Source organism: Manis javanica, chromosome 16 (genome assembly GCF_040802235.1).
Source record: "Manis javanica isolate MJ-LG chromosome 16, MJ_LKY, whole genome shotgun sequence".
In the NCBI taxonomy this organism is placed as follows: Eukaryota; Metazoa; Chordata; class Mammalia; order Pholidota; family Manidae; genus Manis; species Manis javanica.
The window spans coordinates 19851483-19869910 of record NC_133171.1 but is presented as its reverse complement, the minus strand read 5'-3'; the positions used below and the strand labels follow the sequence as shown (position 1 = coordinate 19869910).

At 44.5% G+C, this 18428-nt stretch overlaps 1 protein-coding gene across 4 annotated transcripts in view; it reads left to right on the top strand.

Annotated features, from left to right (window-relative positions):
• CAP2 (cyclase associated actin cytoskeleton regulatory protein 2) overlaps positions 1-18428 on the top strand; it is a 117488-nt gene that overhangs the window by 84913 nt on the left and 14147 nt on the right. For all 4 annotated transcript variants that reach the window (XM_036994274.2, XM_036994271.2, XM_036994273.2 and 1 more), the window contains 2 exons: positions 148-233; positions 5305-5410. In XM_036994274.2, coding sequence (XP_036850169.2) covers positions 148-233; positions 5305-5410 — 192 coding nt within the window. The remainder of the gene's footprint in view (positions 1-147; positions 234-5304; positions 5411-18428) is intronic.

Genomic DNA, 18428 nt, shown 5'->3' with positions numbered 1-18428 from the left:
AGCGCTGCACCCGCCTGCACAGAGCAAAACTTGCCTCCACGGTTCATGTCTGCACCCCCGTTGCTTCGCATCTTCTGTAAGGCATTTTCTTTCTTATCCTCTTTTTTTTTTTTTCCTTCTATGCTTGGTTGATGATCCCGTTCTCAGTCCCCCAAACCCGGTCCTTACGTCAAGGAGATGAACGACGCTGCCACCTTTTACACTAACAGGGTCTTAAAGGACTACAAACACAGGTATGGACCTTCTTTTACCGACCAAATTCTCAGTTATCGCTTGCTAGCCAACTCTCCTGAGACTTGACATAGTACATGACTGATTCCTTTTCAAGACTAGTTTACTATAAATGTTAAGAAAAAATCTCATTTTTGCAAGTAAAGCGAAGAGGAAAGTGAAATCAGCTGTCCAGCTAATGTGTTTTAGAAAGCCTACCTCAGTTTCCTGCAGTGAATGGACTCTGTCCCCCCTTGAATGCATGTCACTCTGTTACGTATTCCCGCAGTGACGGGAGGGATCTGTGACAGCGCGTGACGGGCCAGCCCTGCGTGGGCTCCAGACTTTTGTATTGATCGGAATAGAGTTGGCGGGTGAGCAGAGAGAAGAAAGGAGGCATCGGGCATGAGTGTGAGTGAGGAATGGAAATGAGCGCAGACAGAGCCCCAGGACATCGGGGAGACCGATGGCGTTAAGGAGAAATGCCACCGGGGTGGACAGACAGACACCGACGCGAGCAGCAGCCACTCAGAAGGCTGTTGGAGGTCCCAGGGGGGGGTCTGAGCAAAGGGTTTTGCCTGGAGAACCCCCTTAAAGGGACATTACATTCTACAGCACAAATACTAAATCCTATAGAGACCTACACTGGGGTTAAGACTGAAAATGGGACCAAATGAAGAGAAGCCAGAGCTGAATATCTAGGTAATGTCTCCAAACTACATAAGCAGTGTGGGGAGATTTCTCACCCTTTGCTGATGTCATGGCTTGCCCTATGAACAGCTGGCTGAACGTGATGTGGCAGATGCCTAGTCACTCAGGGAAGGAAGGAAGCAAAAATAAGAGCGACAGAGTGCCACCTCCCGGAGGCTTGGCTCAAGCGGATCCCTCTCTGAGCCCGGAGGTGGCAGAACCGGGTTATCACGAGTCAGCAGATCGGTGGGGGGCTCCTGCGTCTCAGTCATGCACCCGGGCTGTTCATAGAAGGAATCTTGAGGACCCAAATCATCTGGCTTATTGCCTCATTTCACCTCTTTAAATGACTAAAATAGTTTAAAAGTATGAGCCAGAAGAAGAGGTTCATTTTAAGAAAAGAAAAGAGGAAAATATTGTAATCAAACTTTCTACAGAATGTAGAAAAATTGCACAAAACATATAAATACCTACTATAGCCCCATTAACTAATATTATAGCCTCAAAATTTGCATAATGATTTAATTAGGTTATTTTGCACTTTTATAGACATTGAATAGATACAAAAGAATATTTATAAAATGTATGGGAGATACAAAGAATCACAATAGCAAGAATGCCCATATAGCCACCACTCAGTTTAAGAAATATGTACCAATATTTTTTACTATTAAAAACAACCACACTCAGCAATTTCACTCCTAGGTATATTTCCAAAAGAAATGAAAACATAAGTCCATACAAAAACTTGCACACAAATGTTCATGGCAGCATTATATTTATAATAGCCAAAAAGTGGAAGCAGCCAGATGCCCGTCAACTGGTAGACAGATAAATAAGAAGTATATCCATACAGCGGAGTGTTGTTCAGCCTTTTATAAAATGAAGCGTCAGAGCAGCGGTAACACGAACTAACCTTGAAAACATGCCGAGCCAGTGAAGCCAGACCACGAAAATCACCTACTGTGTGACTGCATTTGCACGGGATTCCAGAGTAGGTGGATCCACAGAGACAGAGGCAGATCAGCAGATTAGGAAGTTTGGGGGAAATGCGGAGTGACTTCTGTTAGCGACGACATTCCTCTTTGGGGTGACGAAAAAGCTTTGACATTGACTGTGGTGATAGTCGCGCAACTCTCGGGATTATGCGGGATGAACAAGGCAAGACCCAACAACCGCCGCTCGCCTGCCCCATCAGAGGTCAGGCGATCTGGGGCAGCCGAACGGGCCGTGCGGCTTGTAGGAGGCGCCCCTGCCCCCAGGTCTCTTCCTCCTTCCCCGGGAAACCTTCCTTAAAGCAATGCTCCTCAGTAACGGACTCTGTGCACCCAGAGAACTGGGGCTCCGGCACAGCCCCCAGTGCGGCCGCGTTGCTGTGGCGACCAGAGGGGTGTGTGGTATGAATGCGAAAAGGCATCGGACATGCAGGACGACCTGCTCCTCCCACACAGAAATAGCAGTTCAGGAAAGAATGACTTTAACTTACAAAACCCAGACATCAAGCGGTGTCGGCATGAGCATGAGCCCACGGCAACTTCCACATCATAGACGACCTCTGGCGTCTTTTCTTCAGAGCACAGACGCCCACCTGAGCCTCGCCAGGACACCACCCGCACCTGCTAGGCCTCTGCCTTCCTGCATGTCCCCCTTGCAGGCCGTGCTTAGTCTGGCCTCAGTTCGTCAGCTCCTGTCCTCGGACGGCACCTCCTTGAGGGCACGGGGCTGTGGGCGTGAGTGATTCACCCCCCCGTGGTGACCAAGCCAAGAAGGTTGGGGTTTCCACTTTTTTGTACACATGCAAAGAGAGTCCAGTATTTGCCCCTTGGTGTCAACTGTTAAGTAGCAAATGCCCTTCCGGCGGCATCGAGGGCAACTCAGTTCAACTTGATGGGCCACCTGACGACTGTGCTGTGCAGGGGATGCAGCCAGCGCCCTGGGCTCATTCGCTCGAGTTGCAGAAGCCGGTCAGACGGGCCCAAGCCGTGGCCGAGCGCCCAGGGCTGGTGACCCAACAGAAGCGGGGTGCCCCCCACCGCCCTCAGCGCCCACTCTGGGTGCGCCCGGCTGGCCGGGCCTCTCCTCCGAGAGCCCAGAGAGGGCTGCCGGGTGTTGCAGCTGCTTGCGGCTCCCTGCTGCCTGCAGACAGGCGCGTGGGCAGAGGACGCAGCCGTCCTTGTGGTTAAGGGAAGGGCCGAGGGCAGGGAGCTCTGCATCTGCGCAGCCCTTGCGACTGCCTCCATGGGCTGTTCGGTTCTTTTTCCGTAAATGAATAGAGCAAGTTAATTATTTTGGCATAGAGGTGTGAGCTCGCTGAGTCATGATCACGAAAAGTCACATGCACCTCCTGTCGCTTCCTCCAGGAGAAATGCGACCCGAGGATGGATCCGCAGTGTGTACTTGGGTCCTGCTGTTTGTCTTCTCTTTGAGACTGATTTCAGGTCAAAAGGCACCATACTACGTACTATGAATTTTGCTAGAATTTTCTTCAAGGCAAAATCATACTGTAATAGTTAAAAGAAAAATGAATTTGCCAATACAGGTTTAGAGTATTTCAGTTAAACCTCTGACAGGGTTACACAATCTATTAATACTATCTGGCCCTTCCACACGCCAAAATGGCATAAAGTGAAGAAGCAATTACCATTGATTCATAAGGAAAACTTTTTGAGGGTCCCCAGACCCCAAAGACAACCTCTCGTAGGCTTTTCTGATACCTTAGGACACATCTTGCTGAGGGACGTACAAAACAAACCGAGGTAAAGCCCGGGTGCTCAGACACAGAGCTGTGACGCCGCATGCTGAGTGGCTGAGGGGGGTCCCAGGGAGGCAGCCGGGCTGGGCGGGGCGCCCTCGCTGCTTCCCCCATAAAGCGCTCGCTGAAAAAACAGGCCCTGAATGCCACCCTCACTTTTCCCCTCTTCTCGTAAAAGGAAAAATCCTCTTCAAATCTCTTCCAGTTACCAGAAACAGGCACAAATGTAGGTCTTTCATGAAAGCAGAGTAGCATAACACAAACTTTCAAAAATTGGGGGATACCTGTGGTAGAAAGTATAGGGAATGTTCATCCTGCTATTTCTGTGTCTGTACATACACACATGCACATGTATGTATTAAATGACCATACATACGAGTGTGTGTACATGTACACTGAAATGACTTTGATGCTCTAATAGCAGCTGCTGTGTTGTACATCGCTTCCTGTGCGCGAGGCACTCTGCCTACAAAGAGAGCCCCGCAAAATCCCGTAGGGTGAGAAGACTGATGTGAGGCCCTTACAGAGCGACACTCAGCCTTTTGGATTCTGACTGTGAAAGTGAAAGAAGGTGACAATGAGATACTCGTAGATTCATATAATGCAAATCTAAAATTCAGAACAAAAAATCACATTCATGTGTTTCCTCTCCGAGGGGCGGGTGATCATGACTTCAGTTCCCATTTCACTTTCCCTACTTGGTGGGACTCGACACAGTGGGCTCCCCACATGCTGGCGTCCTTGCAGCTTTTTAAGGAAAACAAATAAAATATGTCCAGAGTCAAGTCATCTTCGGTAAGAGGCTGGCTAAAGGAGATTCCCCTCCGTGATGGTCTTCGGATTAACGGCCAGGTTCAAGCTTACATTTTTGTTAGCTGAGATTTCATCATTTCGTCATTAACCACTACTTCAAGCAAAGCGGGCAAAAAAAAGTGTGGGTGCAACTGTTTTTGTCTATCTTTACCTTTAATACATCTGACAGCTTCTCACTCCTGTACATGAATCCTGTTGTAAAAGGTGAGCCCTTCACTACCTCTTGGTTCAGTGAAATCGGTTTAAAATACTGGTCCCGCCCTGCGTGGCTCACACTGTTGTTTGAATATCAAAGAGGTAATTTAAGTGAACGTCCTTTGGAAGTGTGGAGCATTACCTATTTGTAGGAACTCTTTTTTCTTCTTATGCCAACTTCCTTACCAGTCCAAAATTCTCAATTTGATTACTCTTGCGATCAAATAATTCAACCAAACTATTAGAAAACCAATCAGATTTTTGTCTTTTTAATACCATTCCTCCATCCTGAAAGCATATCGTTTTTCATTTTGCAGCAGAGGCGGGGCTGAAGGAAATGGGCCCCTCCCCCCCACATTCCTGTCCCCATCAGAGAGGACCTGAGAACACACGGCCCAAACTGGCGGGCTCTGCAGGCCCCCTCTGGGGTCCACTGTGCTCCCGGCACTCGGCTCCCCTCGGGACAGAGCTGGGCCACCATCCTTTCGAGGTTCTTTTCAGAATTAGTTCATGGTGACTGAACTAGAAAGAAGCCACTCCAGGATGGTCTGTGACCTTAGTTAGGACTTCCATGTCCCCCAGTCTTTCCTGAATTTTATTTTGGATCCTAACTCCACTCTCTTCTGCTCTCTTTTACAACAAAGTGATTCACGCCATGTGGATTGGGTGAAGTCGTATTTGGACATTTGGAGCGAGCTTCAAGCCTACATCAAGGAACACCACACCACAGGCCTTACTTGGAGCACCACGGTAAGTACTGAGCCGTCTTCCACCAGGTGACACAGGCCAGAAACATACTCATCTTCCACAGCCTAGTAATCTCATACTTAAGAATTTACCTCCAAGAAGGAATAAGGTAAAATATACATGTAAAAATTCTTTATGAAAATGCCATTTCTCATAAGAAAATCTGGAAACAGCCTACATGGCATACAAAAAAAAACGGTTAAATTGTCTGTTGTAAGAACTCAGTGAACCATTGTACGGCCATTGAAAATAATATATATAATGGTTACTGGGAAATGACTTACCAGTCCGTGTTGTGATACAATGTAAAAGTTTATGAGTACGAAGACAGTATATATATCAAGACTGTGTAATCATAATGGAAGGAAACTGGAAAGTTTGAAAACGAGATAGAATTATAAATAATATGTCTTGTTAAGTGCTTTATGTTTCTTTTTTGGTGTTTTAGAGTATATTGAATAATGATTTTGAATACCTGGGCAACCGCACTGCTTTGGCCTGTGTCTGTTCTAATTCCCACAGATGTTGATCTGACCTTTGCCCTCTTCCTCCTTGTCACCCCTATTTCTCACGGTCCACTGTGCCCCAGCACTACCAGGCTACTTGCAGAATCCTGCACACATGCAATGCTTACATCAAACCAAATCAGACTGTTGTTGTTTCGAAATGTGCAAATCTCCTACGGGTTAGCCTTTATTATGTTGTCCTGAACCTACGCCGAGCTGGCCGACCTGAGGTCCCCGGGGAAGCCCTCCGCCCTTTTCCCCAGGACTCAGCCCCAGGGTCACCTCTTGAGGAAACCTCCCCCGACCTCCACTGGCTCCCTGTCTGGAACGGGTGGCTCCTTTGCGGCTCCTTCCTGTCTTGAGTATGTCCCAGTCGTAGCCCTGAACACTAAGGATTGTAAGGTTTTGTGTTTTTTTGTGGTGCTTCCACTTGATGAGAAACCTGTCTCTGCCGCCAACCCCTACCGTAATACCTGAACCGAGTAAGGACTCAGTCAAACGGTTTAAGTGAGTTCTGAGTTGGGTGCTCCTTGAATCTTCCTTGCCCTTCTCAGTCTCTGCTCTGTAGGACGGCTTCCCATGGGGGTTCCCTGCCATTCGAAGTGAATGTCACCTTGAAATGGTCACCGCAGGTGGTCTGATCACAGTAAATGTTGAGAAAGCGCAGTGGATATTTGTGAGCTCTGGCCAAGGTTCACTGGCTGATTCCCTCACCCCCTCCCCTCAGCATCCCTCGGAATGTGATGTCACTTAGTAGGCCTGACTCCAAGAGTTGGTGACTTTGCAAGGGAGGGAGGGACTTCCGCATATGCTCCCCAACACTTACCCCAGTGTCACCACTGACCCCATCAGACTGATGCTTCATTTTCTACTTTGCCTGTTTTCTCCGTACGCTGAAATGCACTGCACAAGACGCAACAACCAAGTGGATAATTTTTTCTTCCGCCCACAACGTTATGAGTAGTGCCGAGTATTCGAAGGGTTTTCATCTAGAGGGGTATGTGTGGATGTGGCTGGGTGTTTGTGTAGACTGGTTGGGATTATTTTTCATACATTCCCAATGAGATGCTCTTTTGTGGTAGGTCAGTTTGTCATAAAGGGGAATTGTCACGTCTGCCACGGAGATAGGTCATCATTAGAGAATAATCCACTAAACATCAAGAGTGCTTGGATGTTTTATTATTTCATGGTAGATAAGTAGAAATGGAGTGAAAATCCATTTGTGGAAAATAATCATGTCAACAAATGCTAGCCTATTAATTCACTAATGGTGCCCATGGCAAATGAAAAGAAAATTACTTTTAAGTGGTTTGAATACCTTTAATGCAATGTATGAAGCTGAGTAATTATGTTTTGAATATTAAAAAATCAATCATTAATTATAGAAAAACAAATTGCTTTTTGATGTTCAAGTGAATATTATCTTTTCATTATTTTATTAAAAATATATACCTTGTAACAATGACTTTCAAACCTTTAAAGGAAACCCATAGAAAAAAAGCATTTTATACACACACATACCCCTACTCACTATACTAAAGCAAGTTTTGCAAAACAATACTTTCTCTTACCATATGGAATGCATTCAGGTATTTTCTCTTCTGTTTTATTTCATTTTTTAGAAAATTCTGGCTGAGGCCCTCAATTGAGGGCCATATTATGCATTTTGAAAAACATCTTTGAAAACATTAATCTTATACAGATATAAACATATGTGTATGCATTTTTATATACAATGTAATTCTTGGAGCACCCATTGGGCAGCATGGATTGTCATAATAGTAATGACAGCTATTACTTACTGAGCACATGTTACACTAGGGGAAAATCCTATTCAAAATGGTAATCTTTATAAAGCAAAGAATTTACTTTGCTTCTCTAATGAAAGAGTGGGTATAATAAAGTTTTGGCCAGATATTAAAAGAAAGGAATGATGTTGGTTCACAGTTAACATCATATGTACAAAATCTTGTGACAAGCCTTAAGACCTGTATGTAAAACTGCGTTAACATCTTTCCCTTTTCTAGTTTTTGTGGAAAGAAACTATTGCAAAGTGTATTCTAAAAATTATAGTTTTTAATTTTAAATTTAAATTTAAATTTAAAAAACTATTTAAAAGATTCTAAAACATAATCTATAGCATCGATCACCTAATTTTCCCTCACTTACTGTGGCCTGTTGATGTACCTGCAAAATTAATGATAACCAGTTATAGCCAGAATCACAGCATTCTTGCAAGGAAGAGGGAAAAGCCTTTTTCCTCTTCAAATTCAAATTATCTGATCAAATGGCCTTTGGGAAGAAGAAATAAAAATACTTTCCCTTACTTGCCCACTGATCGCGCTACGCAAGAGGTATCAAGTGGTAAGGATCGGAAAGAATGCAGAAAGACACGTTGCTCACAGATGCCGCAATATTCAGAAGTTTTAAGAGATGCATTCCATCATAACGGACACAGCCTAAGGGCTTGCGGCGACTTAACATCTCCAGTATTTTGAGTGACCTTTGTTTTCTTCTATTTTCAAATTGGATTTTGAGATTTGAGCTCTACAGGGTCTTTAATGACCAACAGCAGGCAGCTGGAGACTGAGTCTCCAAGGGTGTGTGGCTCTGAGAGAGCATCGTTCCCGGCTAACAGCTGGAAGGGAATTTGCCCGCCCCGCCCCGTAACCTTTGCGTTCAGACTGCAGCTGTGCCTGGCAACTGCGGCGCCCTTCACATGTCACGGCGGAATGGAAAACTTTGAGGCTGGTGATTTGTCAGGACGACGACTGGAGAGAGGGTCCATGTGTGTGTGCACAAGTGTGCTGGCTTGGAGGTGGGTACGTCTGGGGGCAAGCAGCAGCTGCGCAGCAAGCCAGCTGGCATTTCTCGCTAACGTTTACTGTAGTAAATGGAATCTTCTCCTTTCTGTAAGCATTTCTTCAACGTGACCGTGAACTGAAAGGACTCTGCACTGGAAACTACTTGCAGTTTTTTGGTTAGTTTAATTATTGGGAACTCTTTTCCACATTAATTTACATAGTTTTCTCAGCTCTGGGTTTCAAATGCACTTTGTTGAATACATTGACCTTTTGGCAGGAACCCAGGAGAGACGCTGTTATTTATCACCCCTTGCAGTTGGCCACATTTGTAATATTCGTTGGCAGTTCCTGTAAATCAGATAACTAAGGCTGAAAAACTAAGACTTAATCTTTACACTTATAATTACTGGAATAACTGATTTTTTTCCCTATGAATTGTCCAGGTCAACTTTTAAACTATTCTGTTCTGTGTGGGCCTGGCTAGGAAAAGGTCGTGGAAACTCCATGAATAGGATAAAATGTGGTTGTTTTCTTAACTTTCTGGTGCCAAATGTGTTGACATATTTCTGTCCTTTTCTGTGTCCTTCCAAATTACTTTAGATTTGGGAACAACTAAGGTATAATTATTTGTAAAACAGAATACAACTACTTGTAGATGAATGGGTATAATTCTTATGTGTAATGGTGAAATAATTCTGTTCATAATGTGGATTTTAAAAATCTATCCTATACTCCAATTGTCATCCATCCTAACCTCCCCTAAACCCCCAGATAATACACAGTTGGGAGTGGTTACAATTATAGACAAGGTGGGGCTTTATTTTTCCCAGAGCAAGCCACGTTTATGACCACTTCTCCTCCGGGTAGATGCTTCTCTGCAGCTTACTCCAGTGTAAAGGCCAAATGTTCAGGAACGAGGCCAAAGTATAACAGTTTGCTTATAATCAAATTAAAATTCAGCCAGAAGGTATCCTGCCTTGTAAATAATGTGGGCTCTGTAACACGTCATCAAATATGTGTGTCCTGTAAGTTTTCAAGTCTTCTGAATTTCTCTTGATTTTTGGAAGTGCAAATCGTTCTTCATCTTTTATATCAACATTTTCGTGTAGAGCTTGTACCAAACCTGTGCCTTAGGTTTACTAATGAAAGTGAACGGCGAAAGCCTCAGGTGGGGTGCTGGTTGCCTGGATCCCAGAGCTCACTGGTCACTGTCTGCAGAGGGTGGCCCAGCCCTGGCTCCCTGACCGCAGCTGCACCCACTCTGCTTCGTGGCCCCTGGTCTTGAGTTCCCTTTGGGGGCTTGGGGTAACCGACTATCTGGTTCTCCTGCAGAAGAGATCGGACTGCTCAGAGGGAGTTAGGAGTGTACTGACCAAAAAAAAAGAGGCTCCAGATGCCCAGATCCTGAAGTCTGGTTGGAAATGGCTGTGAGTTCAGCCTGGAAGGGACTCGGTGATTAAGCAAACAGTGCTTCAGGACCTGCTACGCTCCTGGTTCTGGGCAAGGTGTTGAGGAGACAGAGATGCATATACGACCCAGGAGATACAGTTCCTGTCCCCTGAAACTCACCTGGTAACGGGAGGACATATAAATATGAAATGGAATAATAGGGGAGCGTCGTGCCAGAGTGAGACGCCAAGTGCAGTGTCTGCGCGGGCAGCAAAGCGCGGGAAGAGCACCCAGACCTGAAGGCGATGTGGTTCCTAGGCCAGCGGCGATCAAGGGACTAGGAATGTGGAGTCCGAGTCCCCCCGGCTTCCCGAGTCAGACCTGCACTTTAAGGTGGCTTCCCCAGGTGGTTCATGTGCATATCCAAGTTGGAGAGCTCTGCCGGACTGCATGCAAGTTGGACCGGAGGAGTCTGTTTTGGTTTGTTTATTCATTTCGTTTTAGAGTCCACACCTAAGGGCATCAGGCAGTATTTGTCTTTCTCTGAGCTATTTCGCTTAACAGAAATCTCTGTAAACCCATCCCTGTTGTTGTAAACGGCAAGGTTTCCTTCTTTCCTGTGGCCGAGTAATTCCCACTGTGTGCGTGTACCGCGTCTTCCTTGTCCATCCATCTACCGAGGGACACAGGTTGCTGCCGTATCTTGGCTCCTGTAAATAATGCTGCGATGAATTAATGACCTTTAGAAAGCAGTTTCTGGAGGGCTAGAGGTAGATGCATTTTCATGGAATTAAGGAGTAAGACGATTTTGTATAATGATCTCTTGACTATTTATGGACCGGTTGTCTGATTTGATGGATTGTTGCTTACATGTTCACTTTATGCCTTTTGAAGTTTTGAGATTGTGATTTTATTTTTGCCTGTGCTCTATCTTCAGTAAGAAAAGTGTGTTAAAAAATAATTATCTACAATTTCATACACAATAGTTAGCTGTACTAGAACTCTAGGCTTTTTATATTTAGAACTTTTTTATTATCTCATAAATACCTTTGAGTTTTATGGTTAGTTGATAAGAATGCATAAATATTTTTAGAGTACTTAAATCTTTCTCTTCCTAAATCAAAACAGTAGTAGCTTTTAAAACCACCAACTTTAAACAATCAGGATTATTTTATTTATTAGAACTTTTTTCATAACCAAGAACTCAAAGTCTCTAAACCTGAGGGCCAGCAAGTTAATGTACATTTCTAATTTATTTACACCATCACTGTGGGAACATTTTAATTAAGGTATATTCATTTACAGTGCTTTCATGTGTTCTGCTGAAGGCAGTGGTGTAACGGGCCGGCCTGCCTGCGGCAATCCTCTGTCCTCCAGCCCTGCTGGGAAGGTCTAGAGGCTGTGGTTCAAGAGTGTGGGCAGGAGTGTTCCCAGAACAGAGCTGGGGACACCTGGAGGGGAAGAGACTGCGTGGACTTTGCTGTCAGCAAGCCCCAAGCACAGCCGCCCTGGGCACCCCGGGCTCTCATTCACCACTGAGGTGCCAGGTCGCTGGGTCCAGCCTCTTAGTCTTCATGCCCCTGGGGTTCCCCCACTTCTGGAGGCTGCGCCTCCCAGTAGTCCTGGCTTTGTCCTTCTCCCTGGCCCTCTCCACCTCCAGTGAGAAAGGACAGTGGCAGATAAAGCCTTTGGCCCATTCTTTTTAGGGTACTAGGTGGTAGCAAACCTTCCTTTTTTAAAAGTGAATTTTATCTTCTTAAATAGCCAAAAGCCATTGAAACTCTCTTTGGAGGGGACGAATTCAAGTAATACTCTTTTCAGTCAGAAGGAGCAGAACACAAAGGCGTGATGACTATTGGCGTGTGTTTTGTAAACAGGGCTGAAGGCGCTCCTAACAGTTTGGAGCAGCGCTAGTTTCAGTCAACAAGTGTGCGCGTCAGCAGGTGATGCTGCGAAAGACGATGCGAATGTGGATCTGCAAGTTCTCGGGTAACTGCTAACGATTTGGCTGCATTTATTCATTGTGATGACAGTGCTCACGTCCCCTGCTCCTGGAAGCCCCTTCCACTTGCGTCCTTGTGTCAAACCTGAGCCATCCATCCGACCAGGTCTATTTCAAATGGTCTTCTCTCCAAGAAGCTTCTCTGCCTATCACCATGCCCTGCCGCAATCTGGAAGTCATCTTTTCCCTCCACAGACCCTCTGTAGCACTTCTTAAAATCTGCCCTCTTTTTATGATGTTTTGCACTTCCTACCTTCTAAAGCAGTTACTTACTCACTTCAGTAAACATTCCTGAGCACCTACCACATTGCAGGCCCTGGACTGCATTACCGGTGACATTAGGATGAATGATGAGTGGCTTTCCAGAGCTTGGGCCCCAGAGCCAACCAAGCCTGAATCCACAGATAATGACAATGTAATGTGCAGTGTTAATAAGGGTGTTACTGACAGATCCTTATAATAGAGAAATAAGATTTCCTCCTAGGAGAGCTCCAGAAAACCTATATAAAGAGAGGAACTTTGAGTTGAGCCTTGAAGGATAGGTTAGAGTTTTCCAGAAATTAGAATGGGGAAGGATCTTCCACGCACAGGCAGAGCAGACGTGAGGCCGAGCCAGGGGCCTGCTGGCTGGGGGCACGAGGGGTCTGCTCTCCGCCCCGAGGGCTGTGAGCTCACTGGAAGAAGGGCCCTTTTGCCGTTCCTTCTGGGATCTGAAGCAGTGACTGGTGCAGGGCTATAACATAGACAACGTCCAAGCACATTTGCTAAACTGAATGCATGTATTCGTAATCACATTTCTTCACAATGAAAGTGTGTTATTCCATTAACTACAGATTGTGTTCATTGTTCAAGAGCCATGTAAATCGTATTCCTTTATTTCTTCTATCAGCTGACGGTGATGGAAACAGGCAGTGCATGTCATCATAGGTGAAGGCGTTCTGGTCACAAAGGGCTCCCCTGCACTTATCCCGTGCCACCCACATGCCCCAAATTCCCAGTTGGTATTAACTCAGGAAACAAATGCAAGTTAATATTAATATTAGAGTAAGCAAAAAGGTTTTAGGAAGGGATGGGGAACAGAGCAGACTGTCTCCTAAAGGGAAAACAGACCCTCCATAGGATATAACATAGAGCCAAGCCCGGACCGCACTTTGCTGGTCCGGCTGCACCCTGGGTGCAAGCTGAGCCCATCACAGACCTTTTCCCAGACCAAAGGACAAACTAAACTTCCTGAAAATTTTGGAACTGAAAGTGAAACAAAGGTTACTCGGTGTTGGTGCGCCTCGACTATAAACTCAGGAGACGGTGAGTTTTCTAGTTTTTATATTATTCTCTAAGTAAATACTATACGTTATACAGAGCCAAAAGTTGATCATCTTTATGACAGCTATTATTTTGCTTCATCCCCCAGCTCTACCATTTACCAGGTACAGATAAGTTGAGAAATACAACAGTTTCTTTGTGACCCTAAAATCTGAAAGAAAAATAATAGCTCTATTTTTTAAATTATCTGTTAAAATAGATGGACCACCTCGATCATACTTTTTATTGAAGTATAGTTGATATATTGTTTTGCTTTCAAGTATATCACATAGTGATTTGAAAGTTACCTATACTATTAAATGCTCACTCCAACTAGTGTAGTTACTGTCTGTCAACATAAGATGATTACAGTATTATTGTCTGTATTCCCTATGCTGTACTTTCAACCATGACTAATTTATATTATAATAGAGATTTTGTGCCTCTTTATCCCCTTCATCAATTTTACCCACTCATCCCAGCCCCCCCCGCTTTTCAGAGGCGGAGTTGCTGGGCCATCTGGTATCGCTACTTCCCACAGTGGGACGTGCCTGCTCACCAGCGGTGGGGGCGGGTTCCCTTTTCTCCACATCCTCCCCAACACTAGACAGTAACTCTAATTCAGTGAGAGCTCAGACCTCGGCTTTCTAGCCAAATGAAGTTGTTGTGCAGATGCTTCAAGTCACGTGTCCCTCCTGGGCTGCACGGGACTGGGGCTTTATCTATAGTTTGTCTCTTTGATGGCTATACTCTACTATCTTTAACTCTGGAAAATTTTCCCATGGAAGATTTAATTTTGTCTTTCTTTTTCTTTTATGTTTTGTGAGGGGCCACATCTGGATATATAAATTATGACAACAAGCATAAAACTCTGGTTACTGGTTTCCACAAACTAATATTGACCATGTTTGCTATTTGCAGGTAGTTTTCCAATTTAAGGCTGTTATTCCTTCTCGGAAGGAACTTTGTTTCTTGCTCTGTCTTTTTGCACCTGCTGCCACAGCTCACATCCCCCCAGGTCATCAAAGGCACCGCATACAAGGCCAGAGGAAGGTGGAGAGAATGGGGAGGGTGACACCGTCAGAAATCCTTGAGGAAACCCGGGGTTTGCGTTTCTCACTGCCTTTCCTTCTCTACTTCTATCTTGGGATAAAGGTGCCGCTGAAGAGAAGTGATCTAAATAGGCCCAAATGCCCTTTGTACCTGGGGGACCATCTTTTTTATTTTGATTGCATCTAAGTATCATTGGTGCTGTCATGGAAACCTGAAATATGAGTACTGGTGTTACCATAGGCAAAATAGGAAGTAGTTCCTAAATGGACTCTTTAAAAAATTATTGATAAACATATGCTTAAAATACTATACAGCAGTTCACTGTAGGATTTTTAACATTTCTGCTTTCTTGGAAAGGCCCCCAGAAACTTTTCATTGGCAGAAGTCTCAAAGTTGTAAGATGTGATAAGAATAAGAAAATAGAGCCTAAAGTCCTGAATTCAGTCTGGCTGACAGTTATGTCGTACAGGACGATGATCACTTTACGTGCAATCCTTTTTCTTGATTATAGTTGTCTGCCAATAAAAGTGTGATATAAACAGGAATTTAAGCACTTACAGAAATCGACAAATTTGGAAATGTCTCAATTTCACTAAGTTATTGATTGAAGTACATCTTATGAAACATAGAAATTAATTTGTCTGTCTAAAAGAAAAAATCTAAACCACAAATTTGTGAAGTATTTTTTGCTGCTATGAAAACTGATGTACATGTATAGAAAATTCATCTTTGGTTCTGAAATGGGTAGTTCTTTTAATCTTTCCTTCCTATTGAGGTTTCTGAGAAGTTTCTCATCCTCTTATTTCATGAGCCATATTACACAAAGACCATTTGCCACTCTTTGTCTTTAGAAAAATTCATAAACAGCATTTGACCAAAACGACCAGTTGTAAAACCCTGGGAATTCCTGTACTTGTAGCATGTTCCTGTAAGTGTATCTGTGGCTAAATGGCTCTGTGATTTTAAAAGGCTTTGGAGTGCGTCATTGGGCACATGTAAGTTGTGGCTGCCACCTGTCAGATAATTACCTGCAAGTCAGGTGATGACCAGGCCTGCGGGCTCCGAGGTGGACAGCTAAAGAGAGAATCCAACCAAGAAACAGAAGGCAGCCATGCATGTGTGTGCATAAAGGGGCGCTGGGTGGCAACCCCAAGGGTGGGGTGGGTAAAACCCATGAATATGTGCCCCTGAATGTCAGCTGTTTCGTTTTGTAGCTTGATCTGTGGTCTCCACAATACTTCAGGACAGATGGCTCAAAATATTACTGTCACCAAGCTCGTTTTATAGAAGAAACATCTCAACAAAAGCTCTGTTGCAAGGGACGCAATCCACCCAGTCCGAGAGGTGGTCACGTGACATTTTTATCTTCTGGTTTCTGCTTTTTTAAAAATTAGTAAAAACACGGGCCAAGGTACAGATTGCCTGGTCTGTCTTAAAGCTGGAGGTTAATTTTCTCCCTTGCTTAAAATCCCTCAGTGCCTCTCCTTATAGGACCTCTGTCCTCAGGAAGCAATCGAAGGTATGGCCCAGGTCTCGCCACAGCACCCCCTTCTCCGGCTCTCCGACCCCCTCTCCTGAGAGCTGGCCACTCACTCACTGTGCCCCCGGGGGCCCTTGGTCACGTTGCCGTGACACATGTCAAACTGCATGTGCAATGGTTTATTCGTGCTCTTTATTACAAACTCCTCAACGAACAGGACATGCGCCTCCTTCTTCATCCCACACCCAGTTCTTCGCAAGGTCGCGCCCGGGAAACGCTGAATGAGCCCCACCGACTCTCGTTCATTTGCGATCTGGCCCCTGAGGGGTGAGGTTCTGTCTAAACCGAATCATCTGCTACCACAGTGGTCGGACTTGGAAAACCTTAGGATTTAAAATGTGAAAGTTGGAAATTTCCAAACGATTACTAAGCAGAGAATATTAGATGGAAAAGTTTCTTTGTAAATAGACTCATAAACACAGAGAACAGACCGGTGGTCACCATAGGGGGGGTGAGATAGGTGAAGGGGATAAAGATGTACAAATTTCCAATTATAGAATAAATTAGCCACTGAGATGGAAGTACAGCACAGGGAACAAAGTCAGTCATATAACATCTCTGTGTGGTGACAGATGGTCACTACATTTACACTAAGATATCTATACCATTGTCTAATCACTAGGTTGTACACCTGAAACCAATATACTGTTGTATATCAAAAACAGAAAATTTTTCTTGTAGCTGATTTGTTTTTACTTAAGCAGCTATGTTTCACTTGTTGCTTATTTTTATCACAGAGACATAAAACCTCTTTCTAAAAGTAGCTCATTGGTCCTACTTTCTACAAACTCAATTTGTACCTAATTGGAGTCCTTTCTGTAGATTATTTAGACCCAAAGCTAGATTGCACCCAGATTAACTGGATAACTGAAACAACGGTGTGTGTCGCTGGGGATAGAAGTGAGACATGACTTACATTGTAATTGCCGCCAGCAAAACAATGCAGAGGTTTCATTTAAGAGCTAGAAGTAGTTTCTCTTCCAGAATAAAATCTAAATTCTAAGGTAAAAAAATGATTAGTAATTATTTCAAGTAACATTTAATGAAAAAAATTGGATGTGCCATTAATACATAACTGTGTTATATCTAATATAGTTATATGACTGGGTGTGCATATGTATATAATCAAACCCTGCAAGCTTTCCACATGCCACATACAATGCTCTCTTTATTTTATGCTTATAGTTCATGTATTTGAAGTCAGAGGAGACAGCTGTTCCCGGGACAGTTGAAGTTAATTTGGAGGAAGGGATTTGCAGACGTTTTTAAAAGTCTTTATGTTCCCCTCCAAAAAAGTATACAATCAAACATCTGCTCTCAAAATTAATCTTAGAGCTTTCAAAAGCAGCAGTTTTAGATTTTTTGTTGTGTTCTTGCACCATAAGCAAACTTGCACCTTGAATATGGTGATTTAAAATCATAAATGTACTTTTTCTTTTTTTTAAAGTTGTTAGCTGTTGTTATAATAACTTTAAGACTATGTATTTTTCAGTTGTTTCCAGTCTGGGGCCCTAAGACACTTGAGACTCATTTCATCAACATATCAAAGTAGTCTTTTAAAAAATCATTGTGTGGGGGTCCTTGTGTGGGGGTCAGGGTCCCTTCAGGGTCCTCTGTCCAGTCCTCACCCTCACTTCATGGACGTTACACGCTATCATAATCCTGTAGGATAGTCCTGAGCTTTTAGCTAGGTGGTTGTGCCCTGCAGAAATACAATTAATTGTTTGGGTAAAACATACTGTAAAATAGTGTTTTATTGAGGAAAAGGGTTATTTTAGAAGGGCCAGATATATTTAGATAATTTGCAAGTAAACAACATGAAATGCCTTTTATTCTGCGTGTAGATCTTACCCCTCTTCCCCTGTTCCGGTAAGTGAATGAGGCCGCAGGCCAAGGGCTCTCCCCTGCGGCTCTCCCAGGACCCTCTCCGGTTCCGGGGGGCGGGCACTACTGGCTCCGAAGCCGTCCCGACACTCATTCTCGGCGCCTCCACACACTGGCCTAACCTGAAGTGTGAGCTGGGCAGATTCCCCTTCTTCCCGTGCCCCTGTCTCCCCATAGTGGCACTGCCCCTGGGGCCGTGTGCCATTGGAAATAAGAAGTTGTGGCTCACTCGGCAGGCAGCTGAGGCGTTGGGCCTGACCTGATACACTGCCTCAATCTAGACAAACTGGGGTGCTACCTCTGAGTGAGATTTTATCCCCACAAGGAAATCACGCTGAGGAGATGCCCTTATGTCTGCAGTCCCCAGAGCGGGCTCAGGTCCCCATCCCAGAATAACGTAAGCACTCAGCAGGGAAGATTTGGGCACAAGCACCGCATCACCCGAACCAGTGGGGCCAAACGGATAAGGCAAGGGGCCAGCGTCAAGACCCAGGGCACAGAGTCACGGCAGTCATGTAAAGGGTGGCTCAATGCTCAGGTG